Source organism: Polypterus senegalus, chromosome 11 (genome assembly GCF_016835505.1).
Source record: "Polypterus senegalus isolate Bchr_013 chromosome 11, ASM1683550v1, whole genome shotgun sequence".
Classification (NCBI taxonomy): domain Eukaryota; kingdom Metazoa; phylum Chordata; class Cladistia; order Polypteriformes; family Polypteridae; genus Polypterus; species Polypterus senegalus.
In genome coordinates, this window is record NC_053164.1 from 167,027,630 (window position 1) to 167,044,152 (window position 16,523).

Consider the following 16,523-nt stretch of genomic DNA (forward strand, 5'->3'; position numbering starts at 1 on the left):
ATGAGTTTAATTTTACTGCACAACAAAGGAGAGTGTTACAGCTCTTCCAAAGGAGCCACTTCAGGCAATTGTGTAGCACTGCCGTTGTTGTTCTTCTGGCAGTCTTCAATCCAAATCCCTAAAGCAGATTCCATCCAGACTACTGGCTTATTACATCCACTTACAACTCGTTTTGCACCCTGGTTAAAAGGACACTGCGGCCGTAGATCTTATATTCTTTTCCTACTTTTTAAATAAAAAGAATCGTAGCCTTCAACAAATCCAAAACGTTTACCATTTCGGCAATCATTAACATCTTCCGTTTGCGCTTGGGCACGGCCCCTGAAGCAGTAGCAGATAATTTTGGAGCCATAATGAAGGGCTTGACTATGCACAAAGATAAACACAAAAGAGCACAACTCTTTACACAGCGAAACACGTTGATGCTGAATGAGCGAGATGAGACTTCCTGGTTAACACTGCATTCAGCACACAGGAACTTAACTGCGTGCTCTGATTGGTTAGTTTCTCAGTCATCCGCCAATAGCGTCCCTTGTATGAAATCAACTTGGCAAACCAACTGAGGAAGCATGTACAGGAAGTAAAAAGACACATTGTCCGCAGAACCCGCGAAGCAGTGAAAAATCTGCGTTATATATTTAATTATGCTTTCATATAAAATCCGCTATAGAGTGAAGCCGCGAAGGTCGAAGCGCGATATAGTGAGGGATTACTGTAATGGCCTATTATTTCAAAAAAGCCTATGTGGTTTTGTTAAATAAGTTATTTCTACTTGTGCCTGAAATTCTTAATCATAACTTTATAAGGAGTACCCTTTTTTAGGAGTAAATAATGACCAGTAATTAACAAAATACAGAATTTTTCACTGCATATATTTTTAGTAAAAACCAAAGCTACTCCCTAATCACTGGGCTTATGTATTACTTTTAAATTAAGCACAAAATAATTTGTATTTTTTATTTTCAGAAATACTGAAGTACATTCTAAGTGCAGAATTAGTCGCAGCAGATATTTTTTGATAACTTGATTACAGAAGCTTCTTCTGAATTCAGCAGTAGAACAATTCCATCAGTGATAATTACACTTAACACTATTGAAAATGCAAATGCTTTTCCCTTGACATACAACAATCAAGTCCGCAGAAAAAAAACGAAAGCATAATGTAAAGTGGTGTCAGCAGCTAGGTTGGCCATAGAACGGAGGCCAGCCTCGTCACCTGTGCAACTTTAAAAAGTGAGCCCAAACCATTAGCACCATGTGTGAAGTCCACCTACCATTTCCTTCATGAAGCTATCAAAATCTTTGCCCTCTTGTTAATACACTCAAGGTCTTTATGGCTGAGTGATACCTTTTCACTTGTTTCTGTTGGGTCATTTAGAACAGCCCCTTTCTTATACTAGCTACACTTCAGTAGCTGAAATGTGCCAGCATCAACAAAGTCTCCAAACTGCTGTTTGTGTATGTGTTTAGTGTGGGGTGTAAGGGGGAGGTTCCATTTAATCTGTCTGGACATGATGCAGACAATGGACATTTTCAAGCCAGGTGTAAATGTAATCCAGCCAACCGATATATGGGTACAATTGATATATGTGAAATAGACTTTAAAGGGAGCCTTTGACAAAACTAATAATCATTGTACACCATATTTAACATGTTTTCTAGTATTGGTTAAGTTCATGGTTAAGTCTGACACCCTTGCTGTTTATTTTGCTACTTTTTTTTCCATTATTCTCAGTCATCTTGCCACGTCTTTGGAGGTTTACTCCTGTTGAGAACTGCTGCTTTAAAGGATTTCCATATAGTTTACATATTGCTACCTTTTCTCAGCTGCATTTGTAGTGCGGTTGCTCTGATTACAAGACCGATTTTACCACGGAGCTAAAAGGCACTTATAACGAGGAGACTCTCACTTCCTTGCACAGTGGCCAGTCATTATACTATTTGCATTACCCTCGTAAAAGAAAGTGAGAGAACACATTATGTATGTGCGCAGCTTATATTTTATATGAAACATTAAACCATCTAGCATTTTTAAAATTATATGCTGATCTTCTGATTATGCATAATGAGCAAAAATCTGGCAGTTCTGATCCACTGCCAATAAAAAGTCTACTTCACCAAAGTGGTTGTCATATATGGCAACCAAATGCCATGTAATGGTTGCCAATTGCCTGAACCTGTTTTCCAGTATCAACCTGACGACCCATTAATGTTGAGTTCTTTTGCAATTTTATTGCTATCCTTATGTGCTATAGTCAGTAGTATAAGAGGACTCTGTGAAACTATGGTGAATGATTCTTAACATTAAATGCTTATGGTTTAAGTGTTGCTAATTTATCTAAAGCATATTTTACAAATAAACTCTCTATGTGAAGTGTCAATATTTTGATAATTAATTGTCCCATTTCTTCCTGCATTTATCTGCATGAAAATGGATTACAATTATATTTAAATGTTTTTGCATATGCTATAAATTATGACTGTGCAGTTTTCATTTCTGAAAAGGTCAAAGGAATATTTTGCCATCCTCTGCTTAAGAATGAGAAACATGTGGTGCATTATATACAGTGCATCCAGAAAATATTCACAGCGCATCATTTTTTCCACATTTTGTTATGTTACAGCCTTATTCCAAAATGGATTCAATTCATTTTTTTCCTCAGAATTCTACACACAACACCCCATAATGACAACGAGTAAAAAGTTTACTTGAGATTTTTGCAAATTTATTAAAAATAAAAAAATTGAGAAAGCACATGTACATAGGTATTCACAGCCTTTGCCATGAAGCTCAAAACTGAGCTCAGGTGCATCCTGTTTCCCCTGGTCATCCTTGAGCTGTTTCTGCAGCTTTATTGGAGTCCACCTGTGGTAAATTCAGTTGATTGGACATGATTTGGAAAGGCACACACCTGTCTATACAAGGTCCCACAGTTGACAGTTCATGTCCGAGCATAAACCAAGCATGAAGTCAAAGGAATTGTCTGTAGACCTCCGAGACAAGATTGTCTTGAAGCACAAATCTGGGGAAGGTTACAGAAAAAATTCTGCTGCTTTGAAGGTCCCAATGAGCACAGTGGCCTCCATCATCCGTAAGAAGTTCGAAACCAGCAGGACTCTTTCTAGAGCTGACCGGCCATCTAAACTGAGCGATCGGTGGAGAAGGGCCTTAGTCAGGGAGGTGACCAAGAACCTGATGGTCACTCTGTCAGAGGTCCTATGTAGAGGGAGGAGAACCTTCCAGAAAGACAACCATCTCTGCAGCAATCCACCAATCAGGCCTGTATGGTAGAGTGGCCAGACGGAAGCCACTCCTTAGTGAAAGGCACATGGCAGCCCACCTGGAGTTTGCCAAAAGGCACCTGAAGGACTCGAATACACATGAGGAACAAAATTCTCTGGTCTGATGAGACAAAGATTGAACTCTTTGGTGTGAATGCCAGGCGTCACATTTGGAGGAAACCAGGCACCGCTCATAACCAGGCCAATACCATCCCTACAGTGAAGCATGGTGGTGGCAGCATCATGCTGTGGAGATGTTTTTCAGTGGCAGGAACTGGGAGACTAGTCAAGATAAAGGGAAAGATGACTGCATCAATGTACAGAGACATCCTGGATGAAAACCTGCTCCAGAGCGCTCTTGACCTCAGACTGGTGCGATGGTTCATCTTTCAGCAGGACAACGACCCTAAGCACATAGCCAAGATATCAAAGGAGTGGCTTCAGGACAACTCTGTGAATGTCCTTGAGTGGCCCAGCCAGAGCCCAGACTTGAATCCGATTGAACATCTCTGGAGAGATCGTAAAATGGCTGTGCACCGACACTTCCCATCCAACCTGATGGAGCTTGAGAGGTGCTGCAAAGAGGAATGGGAGAAACTGGTCAAGGATAGGTGTGCCAAACTTGTGGCATCATATTCAAAAAGACTTGAGGCTGTAATTGCTGCCAAAGGTGCATCAACAAAGTATTGAGCAAAGGTTGTGAATACTTATGTACATGTGATTTCTCAGTTTTTTTTTTTTTTATTATTTTTAATAAATTTGCAAAAACCTCAAGTAAACTTTTTTTCACGTTGTCATTATGGGGTGTTGCGTGTAGAATTCTGAGGAAAAAAATTAATTCAATCCATTTTGGAATAAGGCTGTAATATAACAAAATGTGGAAAAAGTGATGCGCTGTGAATACTTTCTGGATGCACTGTATGCTCCTGAATTTAAATCCAAACAAAGTATATGATTTAACATCAGGCATTCACACCTCATAGATGCAGGTCACATATGACATATGGTCACATATAATATGTTTACACCAAGTGTTACACACCCAAATCTAATTTTTTATTATATAATAGTAATAATAATAGCAACCCACTACTCAAAATGGGGAGAACTTGGGCTCGATCCCGCAACCTTTTGATTAAGAGGCAGCAGGTCTTACCTCTGCACCAGCCAAGAAGACATGTCAACTTTGTGTCGAGTGATATTTGGGTAATGTGTTTTACTCATTGACAGCAACATGTTAATTAAATGATTTCTTTTTCTTTGGTTATATTCTTGAATAAAAGTGCACTTGTTTTGTTATCTTTTGTGAAAGTGTTTATTTGATATATGGGCTTCAGTCTTCACACGTTATACACTTCACATCAGCATTATGTCATTATTACTATAACATGAAAAAAGTTTCTGTTTTAGTTATGTGTTCAACATTTCTTGTCTTGCATTTCCTGTCATCCTTCATTTACCCAGATCGTTGTAGACACGGAACAAACATGAAATGTATGTATTCCAAACAACAAGATATTTACCCTATACTAATCCTGACACCTCACACCCAGATAAACAGACTTGAGCTTCGAGAATTTTGCATCTGACTTCAGCTGTATTGGTAGGGGATGGGATTGCAGGCAGCTTGCAATTCTATTTACAGTGGAACCTTGGGTCACAACCGTAATCCTTGCCAAAACTCTGGTCGCAACCCGATCTGGTCATGACCCGAAGTAATTTCCCCCATAGTATTGTATGTAAAAACAATTAATCCGTTTTGGACCGTACGAGCTGTATGTAAATTTTTTAATTTTTTTTTTTTATTAAAGATTTTTAAGTACAAAAATAGTTAATTTATACCATAGAATGCACAGTGTAATAGTAAACTAAATGTAAAAACATTGAGTAACACCGAGAAAACCTTGAACAGAGAAAACTGCCAAACGCTCTCTGTAAACACTTTTTTTAATGAGTTTTAAGCACAGGGAAAAAAATGAACATTTGAAAAATCTGTAATTTATACAAAAACTAACCATAAACAACCAAGAAAACTAACCTTGCATGAGTCGAGTTCTGGCATGAAGGAAGTGAGGAGGAACTGGGTGGAGAGGAGATTAGTTTTGAGGTAAAGTCTGTGACGATGCAGGTTCGCTGCATGCTCCCATCTCGCTTCAGGGAGCCCTTAAACCCGTCACCATCGGCAGTGTTACCGATGAGCACGACAGTGAAGCACTACAATGGAGCAATCGGTGCAAAAAGTGCCAAGTGCTTTTATTAAAATCAACAAAACAACACTCAAAAACAAAGTCCAAATTAAATGAAGTGCAGTGTTTTCAGAATCCTTCAATAAATAAATGATCCCATAAAACAGAAATGAAGTGGAGGTTAAAATCCAATAGGAAAAAGTCTTCATTAAATACGAGATTAAAACAATGCTCGAAGCAGTCTCTTTAAAAACAAGCCCGGTGCATTCTTAAACTGCCTTCTTGGCCTTACTGTCTTTTCTCTTTCTCTCTTTCTCTGTCTCTCTCTCTCTGTGCACAGGGAGAGACTGAACACGTGCGAAAATCATCGGCGCGTACAAACCGGAAGGGAAACTGGGTTATTCATCATCCTAATGTGTGGTCATGAACAGATGAAAAAGTTTGCCGAACTTCTTGGTCGCAACCTGATTTGTACTTTGTCTGAGACGTTCGTGTCCTTAGGTTCCACTGTATATGGTATATAGAAGAATATGCAGGACCTCTTATAGATAGTAAATCAGTTACTTGAGTATTTTACTATAACTGTCTATTTAAATAAAACATAGCAAAAGGTAAAAGTAGATGTAAAACATAATAAAATTCAATAAAAAGTAAATAATAAATTATTTTATGAGAGAAGCAGCAATTCTTGGCTAGGCTGCTACATTTCCAATAAAATTAGTGCAATATACTGTATATGTATACTAGGGGGCAAAGCCCCTGCTCGCTTCGCTCACCCACCCTCCCATTAGATGAAATTTAAGTGTAATTTATTACACACTAGCAAAATACCCGCGCTTCGCAGCGGAGAAGTAGTGTGTTAAAGAAGCAATGAAAAAGAAAAGGAAACATTTTGAAAATAACGTAACATGATTGTCAATGTAATTGTTTTGTCACTGTTGTGAGTGATGAGTGTTGTTGAGATATATATATATATATATATATATATATATATATATATATATATATATATATATATATATATATATATATATATATATATATATATATATATATACACACAGCTATTTCGTATTAGTAAAATACGCTGCTTGTTAAAACGGATGACTCCCGCTCTTGCGTGCAAGTCTGCGTGGATATTATGAACTATCGTATTTGTTCAAGTTCTATTTAAATTTTAAATAGAAGGAATTTTTATTTAGTCGACAGAAATATCTTTGGTGGGGCGGCAGGGTGGCGCAGTGGTAGTGCTGCTGCCTTGCAGTTAGGAGACCCGGGTTCGCTTCCCGGGTCCTCCCTGCGTGGAGTTTGCATGTTCTCCCCGTGTCTGCGTGGGTTTCCTCCGGGCACTCCGGTTTCCTCCCACAATCCAAAGACATGCAGGCTAGGTGGATTGGCGATTTTATCTGTGCACTGCGTCAGTTCACGTTAGCCACTCGGTGTACATGCATCGAAGGTTCCCAGCTGTGCTGGTGCCATCTCGTGCTATGTCCATGGCTGCATTTAATGTTACCTTAGTCCTGGCACTTAAAACTTTCTCTCGCAGTTTCGCTGAGTTTGTGTCAAACACCACCCTGACCATCTCATCTTCCTCTCCATAAGCACAGTCCTTCACCCGTGAATATTTACCCGTGGCAGTTTGCTATTGGATTGCCGCTGACGGACGGCCTTATATGGGCAGGCACTAAATTACAAACGCCAGCGGCAGCCTGTCTAGGAACTTAATTTAAAGTGTAGGTTTACATCGTGCTTTGTTTCCGAAGTAGCAGAACTCATGAATATGGTTGTATATGTCACTCGCTCGCTTCTTACTGTTTCGCTGCCTTCTCAATTATATAATGCATGTTTTCTTCAGCGCTTTTTTGAGGTCTTCCTGGTTTTCTATGTACTGCGTGATTACGTGGGAGGCGTGATGATGTCACGAAACTCCGCCCACGGCGTTGAAGCTCATCTCCATTACAGTAAATGGAGAAAAACAGCTTCCAGTTATGACCATTACGCGTAGAATAAAACCTGCCCAACTTTTGTAAGGAAGCTGTAAGGAATGAACCTGCCAAATTTCAGCCTTCCACCCACATGGGAAGTTGGAGAATTAGTGATGAGTGAGTGAGTGAGTGAGTGAGGGCTTTGCCTTTTATTAGTATAGATAGAAAGTAGAAATGTTAGATTTGAATACACAATGGAGGTTGAAAACTTGAAGGTATTTCTTATGAGAAGGACCGAGTAGTTACAGTGGACTTGTCACTGTCTAGACCACTGTCAGTGTACAGAAGGCTAATAGAATGTTAGGTTATACAGTATATCATGGTGTGAGTACAAGTCAAGGGGGTTAAGCTTAAATTGTATATTATGAAGTACTTTATCCTCTAACTTGCATTCTATAAATGTGGCTTTTTTGTATGTATGTTCGCATATTGTTTGGGATATTTTTCTCCTTCCATTTATTGGACGATTCACTTTTTATTATATGCAGCTGTTTTTTGTTCATTTTCTTTTTTTCGACGTTCATCATTAGGTGTTACCTCTGCTTCTAATTCCCACCCCCCCTTCCCCCCCAACCCCATCGCAATCTAAAATTCAGCATTTTCTTGAATACATAATTTGCTGTTCTGCTTTGCCATTAAAACCGACTGTGTTGAAGTTATCACTGAAGAGTGTCATGGGGTGCTATGTAGAGAGGATGTATGCAGTAGGAGTGATGATTGGGCAAGCGTTGTGGAGGGAAGTCAAGGCTGAATAACGTGGACATGACGGAAAACTTTTTTAATATAATACAGAGAAAATATTTTAAAATCATATTTTTAAAAAGTTTACAAATGAAGACCTCTCTTTTTTAAAAACTTTGTTGTGTGTTTTTAGTACATTATTAAAATAAGCTTCCAATTTCCATTTTTCTAGCTCTGGTGGAGTGGAGATCTATAATTCAGATCAGAAAATTAAAGTATCCAACACTTTGGATAGCAGATTGGATCTCTTGGCCCAACAGGTATGAGACACAAAGTGTCTGAGATGTATGTTAAGACTAGAGTTGTGTGTTTTTTTTTTTTTTTGTTTGTTTTATATAAACTTGTGAAGAACTATTCTTCTGTTTGAGTATTAAATTAAACTCTTACAACAAATAGATTTCCACCAGTCCTGCACTTAACTATTTATATGTGTGTAAATTCAGATACAAAAGCTAAGGAGAATGTGATTGCACTGAAGAGTGAAACTTTATTTTGCATAGAAAGTGTTTTCATATACATTTCAAAATTTTTTCTCACCTATAGTGGAAATCCTTTAAAAATAAATTTTAGTGTAAAATTTTCCCTTCATTGTTTATACTATCCTGGTTCCAAATTTGCCTTTGTTGAAATTAAGTGTAGTTACATGTAGTTTTGCCATTGTGCATTGCATTGCATTGACAAATGCAGTAAAACTTAATGTATTATTTTATGATTATATCTGGCAAATTATGAACACAGCTTTCTCCTCATGTTGGTACTTTAGCCTTCTATTTACTACTTATTACTTTTGTCAATATTTATGTATAGCACTGTTACTTTGATTTCTCCTGTTTATATATTTGAATTATAGTCACCCATGTCCATAATCTTCTCTTCTAAAGTTGTTTACCAATTAACTGCATTACTTGCTGAACTGAATGGGCCAACACCTCAGAATGTACATATATATTGTGCATCAATTTATTTGATACATTTCTTGGATAGCCTGCATATTTGAAAGGGACTTTAAAGCTCTTTGTGGCATAGTAGAAAATGTGAAGAATTTCTCTTACATTGTTTTAAGAGTGATATCTTCACAGAAAACAGGCTGATATTCTGGGTGTTATTATTTCCATTTAGGATTAACAATATCTTATTATATAACTTGCTATGTGTTTGGCCTAAATTGGTGTTGAGATTTTAATTATCAGTATACATTTATAAAATGGCAGATCTTTTGTACATACTGCACATATAAAATACAGAGAATGTGAATGTGTTGCAGTATGTCAGTGATACAAGGGCAAACCTCATTAAGGTGTACCCTGTTTATTTACATTGATTTAATTTTTTAAATATTTCTCTTATTATATTTATGCAATGTATGTATATTGTACTATGAAGATTTGTTTGGTCAGTTTTGTGACATTGGCCACATTCTGAGGACTCAACTCTTAATTGACTCAGTGCCTATTTTCACCTTAGGGTGAAGCACCCAATTTCATTGTGCATTAATGGTTGGTTGTGTGTATGGATCTGGTTTCATTTCCTCAGGAGCAACATCTAATTGTCAACTACTGGGTGGCTGCCCAAGTCTAATGCGTTTGATGTTTGAAATGGGGTTAATTAGAATTCCATACATAACACTATTGAAAGATGCTTAGAGAATAAATTTACAGATAAACTGCATTGCACATGTGGTTTATGATTTAAATCTTTTTGGCACTGGAATTGCTATAGCTTTGTAAATCCAACTTAAGCATAACTCCACATAAAGGTAAATTAGCACAGTCACAACTTTAGCTTTTAGATAGCTTTTCTGTGTAATTGAGTTGAAATACATTTTCTAATGTAAAGGCAGTAAAATTTTATTTCTTTGATAACGCCCAACCTTACACCCAGTATTAAAGCAAGACAGTAATTTTGAATTGCTGTATTCACATGATTTTGAATATTAATAATCATCATAACTGTATCTCTCTCCCTTTCTACAGATGGGCATTTAGATTAATTTACTGTGCCACAGTTTATATGACAGTAAATGACCTATAGTATAACCATTATCACATCTCTTAGTATACAATTTTATTAATGTAATTGTGGCAAAGATTTTAAAAAATTGCACAGTAATTTTAGTTTTTCTAATATATGAAAGCAAACTTTTTAGGATCAACTTACATGTTGGTTAAATCAGAGTCTAGCCTTTTCCAAAGAACAACATAGATAGGAACTTTCAGTTTATAATAAAAGTCTTTTGCTTCAGACTTTGTATATATCTTAAATGCGTTGCATAAAAACCTTTATGTAATATTTGCTTCCATACAGTTTGGTATTTTGCCTTCCGGATTTTTTCTGTCTGTTGGGATGGACAAGAATGTTTCAGTGTTTTAGTTGGAAACAAAGACTCAAGTCAGGTCAGGTTGGAGAGCATGCACTAGTTGCTACACCCACCACATGATGAAACAGCTTATGGTCCTGGTTGACAACCCCCCCAGACAGACCTGCTGATAGGTCCCACCCTCCAGAAATGACCATCTATCTGCAGCAGCCAGGTTTTACGTGGATGTCTCCTTGGCCTCTTCCAGCCACTGGGATCCTCAACAGTTAAGATCCTGCAAAGCGGGTCACCCTCGGAAAATCACGCCACATGGTAACTGACACTCCCTTACAATGCAGGTAATGTGCCTTATTTGGGACTTCATGAGTAACTACATATTCGACATAGTCAAACTAGCGGTACCCAAGGATTCTCTGAAGAGACACAGTACCAAAGGAGTTCCTGTCTGGATAGCATCCATGTCTCACAACCATATAGCAAAACAGGAAGCACCAAGATTGTAAAGACTTGGACCTTTGTCCTTTTGCAAAGATATCAGGAGTGCCACACACCCCTTTCCAGCGACCTCCTGACTACCAAACCCCCCCAAATGCTTTCCCAGTCTGTCTACTGACTTCATAGAAAGAGTAACCAGAGACATGAATGTTGCTGCCAAGGTAAGTAAACCTCTTGACAAGGTCAACACTCTCTCCACAGACAGACACACTGTTGATGGCTGTGCCTAAGAGGTCATTAAAGGCCTGGATCTTAGTTTTTATCCAGGATCCTCGCTCAGTCTCTTCAGAGCCCTGATCAAAGCCTCCATTGACTCTGCGAACATCATAGCATCGTCGGCAAAGTCAAGATCAGTGGATTTCACTTCACCAACAGATGCCCCACAACAGCTGGACCCCATAACCCTGCCAACTCCCAGTCCTTGCACACATTGAACAGAGTAGGAACAAGGACACACTCTTGATGAACCCCAGAATCAACTGGGGAAAAACGCCAAGGTTCTGCCTCCACTCTGCACAGCACTCACAGTACCAAAGTACAGACCAACCATGATATCCAGCAACTTTGACGGGATCCTGCGATGTCTCAGGATGTTCCCCAGGGAAGCTCGGTGAACTGAGTTGAACGCTTTACAAAAATCAACAAAGGCTGCAAAGAAACTCTGCCGATATTCGCGTCTGCATTCCAAGAGAACCCTCCGTGTAAGGAAGTGTTCAATGGTAGGCTTCTTAGGCATAAAACCAGGCTGCTGCAGTCGTTGATAGGTGAGCAAATGATCACAGATCCTATTAAGGGTAAACCTAGCAGCACTAAGAGCAATGTTATCCTCCTGTAGTTGCAACAATCCAGGCGATCACTCTTACCTTTCTAGATTGGGACAACCAGTCCCATTTTCCATACAGTTGGAATGATGCCCATTTCCCAAGGGGAGGCAAAGATTGTGCAATCTTTGAGATTAAGTGGTTCACAGACTCAAGTGCTGTGAATATATCTTCAGATTTCCATACAAATTCAGTTGTAAATAGTTGAAGGAAGCAGCTTTTTGTGACCATTTGTAGGAATATATTAATAACTACCACAGCACCACACTACCCACCTGAACTGAATTGAGTTTATAAAGTTATAAAAATTTCTGATAAAATGAAAAATAAGTAAATATTTTTTTTTCTTTCAATTGAATTCTGACTATATATATATAAAAAAAAATATATATATTATTTGACCCCTCACTGATTTTGTAAGTTTGTCCAATGACAAAGAAATGAAAAGTCTCAGAACAGTATCATTTCAATGGTAGGTTTATTTCAACAGTGGCAGATTGCACATCAAAAGGAAAATCGAAAAAATAACTTTAAATAAAAGATAGAAATTGATTTGCATTTCATTGAGGGAAATAAGTTTTTGAACCCCTACCAAAAAAAGACTTAATACTTAGTGGAAAAACCCTTGTTTGCAAGCGCAGAGGTCAAACGTTTCTTGTAATTGATGACCAAGTTTGCGCACATTTTAGGAGGAATGTTGGTCCACTCCTCTTTGCAGATCATCTCTAAATCCCTAAGGTTTCGAGGCTGTCTCTGTGCTACTCTGAGCTTGAACTCCCTCCATAGGTTTTCTATTGGATTAAGGTCCGGAGACTGACTAGGCCACTCCATGACCTTAATGTGCTTCTTCTTGAGCCACTCCTTTGTTGCCTTTGCTGTATGTTTTGGGTCATTGTCGTGCTGGAACACCCATCCACGACCCATTTTCAGTTTCCTGGCAGAGGGAAGGAGATTGTCGCTCAGGATTTCACGATACATGGCTCCGTCCATTTTCCCGTTAATGCGATTAAGTTGTCCTGTGCCCTTAGCAGAAAAACACCCCCAAAGCAAAATGTTTCCACCCCCATGCTTGACGGTGGGGACGGTGTTTTGGGGGTCATAGGCAGCATTTTTCTTCCTCCAAACACAGCGAGTTGAGTTAATGCCAAAGAGCTCTATTTTGGTCTCATCAGACCACAGCACCTTCTCCCAGTCACTCTCTGAATCATTCAGGTGTTCATTGGCAAACTTCAGACGGGCCTGCACATGTGCCTTCTTGAGCAGGGGGACCTTGAGCCCTGCAGGATTTTAATCCATTGCGGTGTAATGTGTTTCCAATGGTTTTCTTGGTGACTGTGGTCCCTGCTAATTTGAGGTCATTAACTAACTCCTCCCGTGTAGTTCTAGGATTCTTTTTCACCTTTCTCAGAACCATTGACACCCCACGAGGTGAGATCTTGCGTGGAGCCCCAGAGCGAGGTCGATTGATGGTCATTTTGTGCTCCTTCCATTTTCGAACAATCCCACCAACAGTTGTCACCTTCTCTCCCAGCTTCTTGCTAATGGTTTTGTAGCCCATTCCAGCCTTGTGCAGGTCTACAATTTTGTCTCTGACATCCTTGGACAGCTCTTTGGTCTTTCCCATGTTGTAGAGTGTGGAGTCTGCTTGATTGATTGATTCTGTGGACAGGTGTCTTTTATACAGGTGACTAGTTAAGACAGGTGTCCTTAATGAGGGTGACTAATTGAGTAGAAGTGTCTAACCACTCTGTGGGAGCCAGAACTCTTAATGGTTGGTAGGGGTTCAAAAACTTATTTCCCTCAATGAAATGCAAATCAATTTCTATCTTTTATTTAAAGTTATTTTTTCGATTTTCCTTTTGATGTGCAATCTGCCACTGTTGAAATAAACCTACCATTGAAATGATACTGTTCTGAGACTTTTCATTTCTTTGTCATTGGACAAACTTACAAAATCAGTGAGGGGTCAAATATATATATATATATATATATATATATATATATATATATATATATATATATATATATATATATATATATATATATTATATATATATATATATTATATATATAATATATATTATATATATAATATATATAATAATAATGTTACATAACAATCCAGCTAATTCAGGTGATTTTGTTTATTTGAATTGTCTCACAAGAAGCTACCATTTAGAGATGTTCATGTGAATTTTCTCACTGAGATACTTGTATTTTCCATATGTCCCATAGCATATGAACACAGTGGTTAGCCCTTCTCTGGTCTCGATACTTGTCTTCCTTTCAGTCAAAGAACCGCTGCCCTGTTCGCATCATTATTCTCCAGTCAGCCTTGTTTATTGCTCCACTTTCACTGCCCACTTTTTCTTATACATTTCATCACTACAGTGGTTTAGCTAAATTTAATATTGTTCCGTTACCATTATGGAATTAATTTTTTGGCTTATATTAAACAAATAGGTTTGCATATGGTGTTGGAGAAAGCTTATGATAAAGTGCCAAATCAAGAGATCGGAAGGTGCATGGGAGAGAAAGGAGTACCAGAGAAGTATGTGAAGATTGTTCAGGATATATAAGGGAATAAGGACTCTGGTTAAAAGCAGTGTTAGGGCAAAGGACAAGATCTCAGTTAGGATAGGTCTGCACCAAGGATCTTTGATCTGGTTATGAGTGTGAGCCATGGGATTAAAGATTAGTCCCCCTTGTGCATGCTTTTTGCTGATGAAATTTTATTGTGTAGCACCAGAAATGAGAAAGTGGAGAGGTAGTTGTACTAATGGAGAAGAGCTTTGGCTCTGTCGTCTTCCTATTTGAGGCTTAATGATGATCAGGATTCAGAAGTTACCCTGCAGAGAGGGCTATTAAGAAACAGTCAATCAATTTAAATATCTAGGATCAATGGTAGCACAAAATGGGAAATTGGATACATAATTAACAATAGAATGCAGTGTGGATGGAACAGTTGTAAGAAGGTATCAGGTATATTGTGTGATTGAAAAATTAAGATGTACATTAATGATTTTAAGATAATGGTAAATCCAGTAATGATGATTGGAGCTCAGACCTAGGCAGTAAAGGCAGCATAGGAGAAGCGGGATATGTGAGAAATAAGAGTATTTAGTGGGAGAGAGATCTAAAAAAAAAAAAAAAAAGTACAGTAAGGTACTTGGCATGTGATGATGAGAGACGATGAATATTTGGGCAAAAGAGTGATAAGAATGGAAGTACAAGGCAAGAGAAAGCAAGGGAGGCCAGAGCGGAGGATTGATACAATAAAAGAAGATATGGAGACAAAGGGTTTGACCAGGATGGAGGTACAGGACCTGTATGAAGAAGGCTGATCAAGCACATCAGCCCCAAAGTGGGAAAAGATCAAGAGGAAAAATAGCTTTGTTTGGACCTATTGCTTTTCCTTACATTGAAATTTCTGAGAACCTTAGCCCTAACTTATTCCAAGGATTTGAGGCATATTGCTAGTGTTTAATGTTTTGTGGTGTTTGAATCTTTTTATTATAGCATACAAAATGGGAAACTCTCTAAATGAGAGACTGTAAATTGTATTACTGTGCCACCTATTGGAAGGGCACATTGTCAAATAAAAAACATTTGATGTACTTCAATTAGTACTCTAACTTTTAAGAATCTTGTAGTTTTTACAAATAGTTATTATTAATATTATATTTCTTTTGTTTATTTTACAGATGATGCCTGAAATCAGAGTAGCCCTTTTTGGTGCAAACCAGAATAGAAAGTTCATGGATTAATACATCCCACAACTGTTTGTAACAGAACAAGGAAGAAGTGGTTTCATTAAAATGGTGATCATATAAAATATTTAAAAACTTAATTGTGTGTTTGTATTGTACAGTTTTGTTATCTTGTCAAATAGCAGGGAAGGTAAAGTTTGACCATACTGTAATTTGCTTCCTACCATATCCTGAGAAAGTGACTATTTGTGTATTACAATGATTAAAGAAGTTGTTCAGTGTTTTTTTTTTTCTTTTCTTTTTTGCCGAAATTATGTTTTTACTCCATATAACTGTGTTTGCAGCATCTTGTAGGATGTTATAGTTTTGTTACTAAACAGTATAATGCTGCAACAGATCATATGAAAATCTGTATATACATATTTGTGAACTTAATAATTTAGAAAATGCACTGCATATTCTTGAATATGATTTACAGTGTCTTCTGTTCGGCAGCGAGGCATAAACCAAAACCATAATAAACCATAAACCAATAAACCGTAATAACTTACCAACTGCAGTTCAAGTCTTACACTATTTATTTTGAAGTGTAACTGGGCCACCTATTATTTATGCTGTACATTTTATTAGCATTAAAAAGGGGAAGGTAAAATATTTGGACCCTAATAAGAGAAAAAAGCAAAAGGTTAACTTTTTTTCAAGGATTATTGGTCTGTTCATCTCAAGAAAAACATCTGTCAAATGTATTGTATATGTGGTTTTAAATAAATACATGTTCTGTCACATCAGTATTGTCTTTAACTATGTTTTGTTCTCTAGCCTTTGAAATGTATTAAAAAAAATCCTTCAGATATAAAATATTGTACAATATCATTAGAAAATAATCGAAAACCAAAGAAAGTGAATCTGTGAGAATTAGAAATAAAGCAAATATTTTGATAATAGTTCTAGTTAATCAGCCATTATTAAAATAATAAATTGGAAAC

The 16,523-nt window shown here is 37.7% G+C and overlaps 1 protein-coding gene across 1 annotated transcript in view; it reads left to right on the forward strand.

Moving 5' to 3' along the window:
* Positions 1-16,325, forward strand: part of atp6v1e1b (ATPase H+ transporting V1 subunit E1b) — a 52,053-nt gene extending 35,728 nt beyond the window's left edge. Inside the window, exons 8-9 of the mRNA XM_039770075.1 lie at positions 8,367-8,454; positions 15,532-16,325. Coding sequence (XP_039626009.1) covers positions 8,367-8,454; positions 15,532-15,594 — 151 coding nt within the window. The 3' untranslated portion in view covers positions 15,595-16,325. The remainder of the gene's footprint in view (positions 1-8,366; positions 8,455-15,531) is intronic.
* Positions 16,326-16,523: the final 198 nt, after the last annotated feature.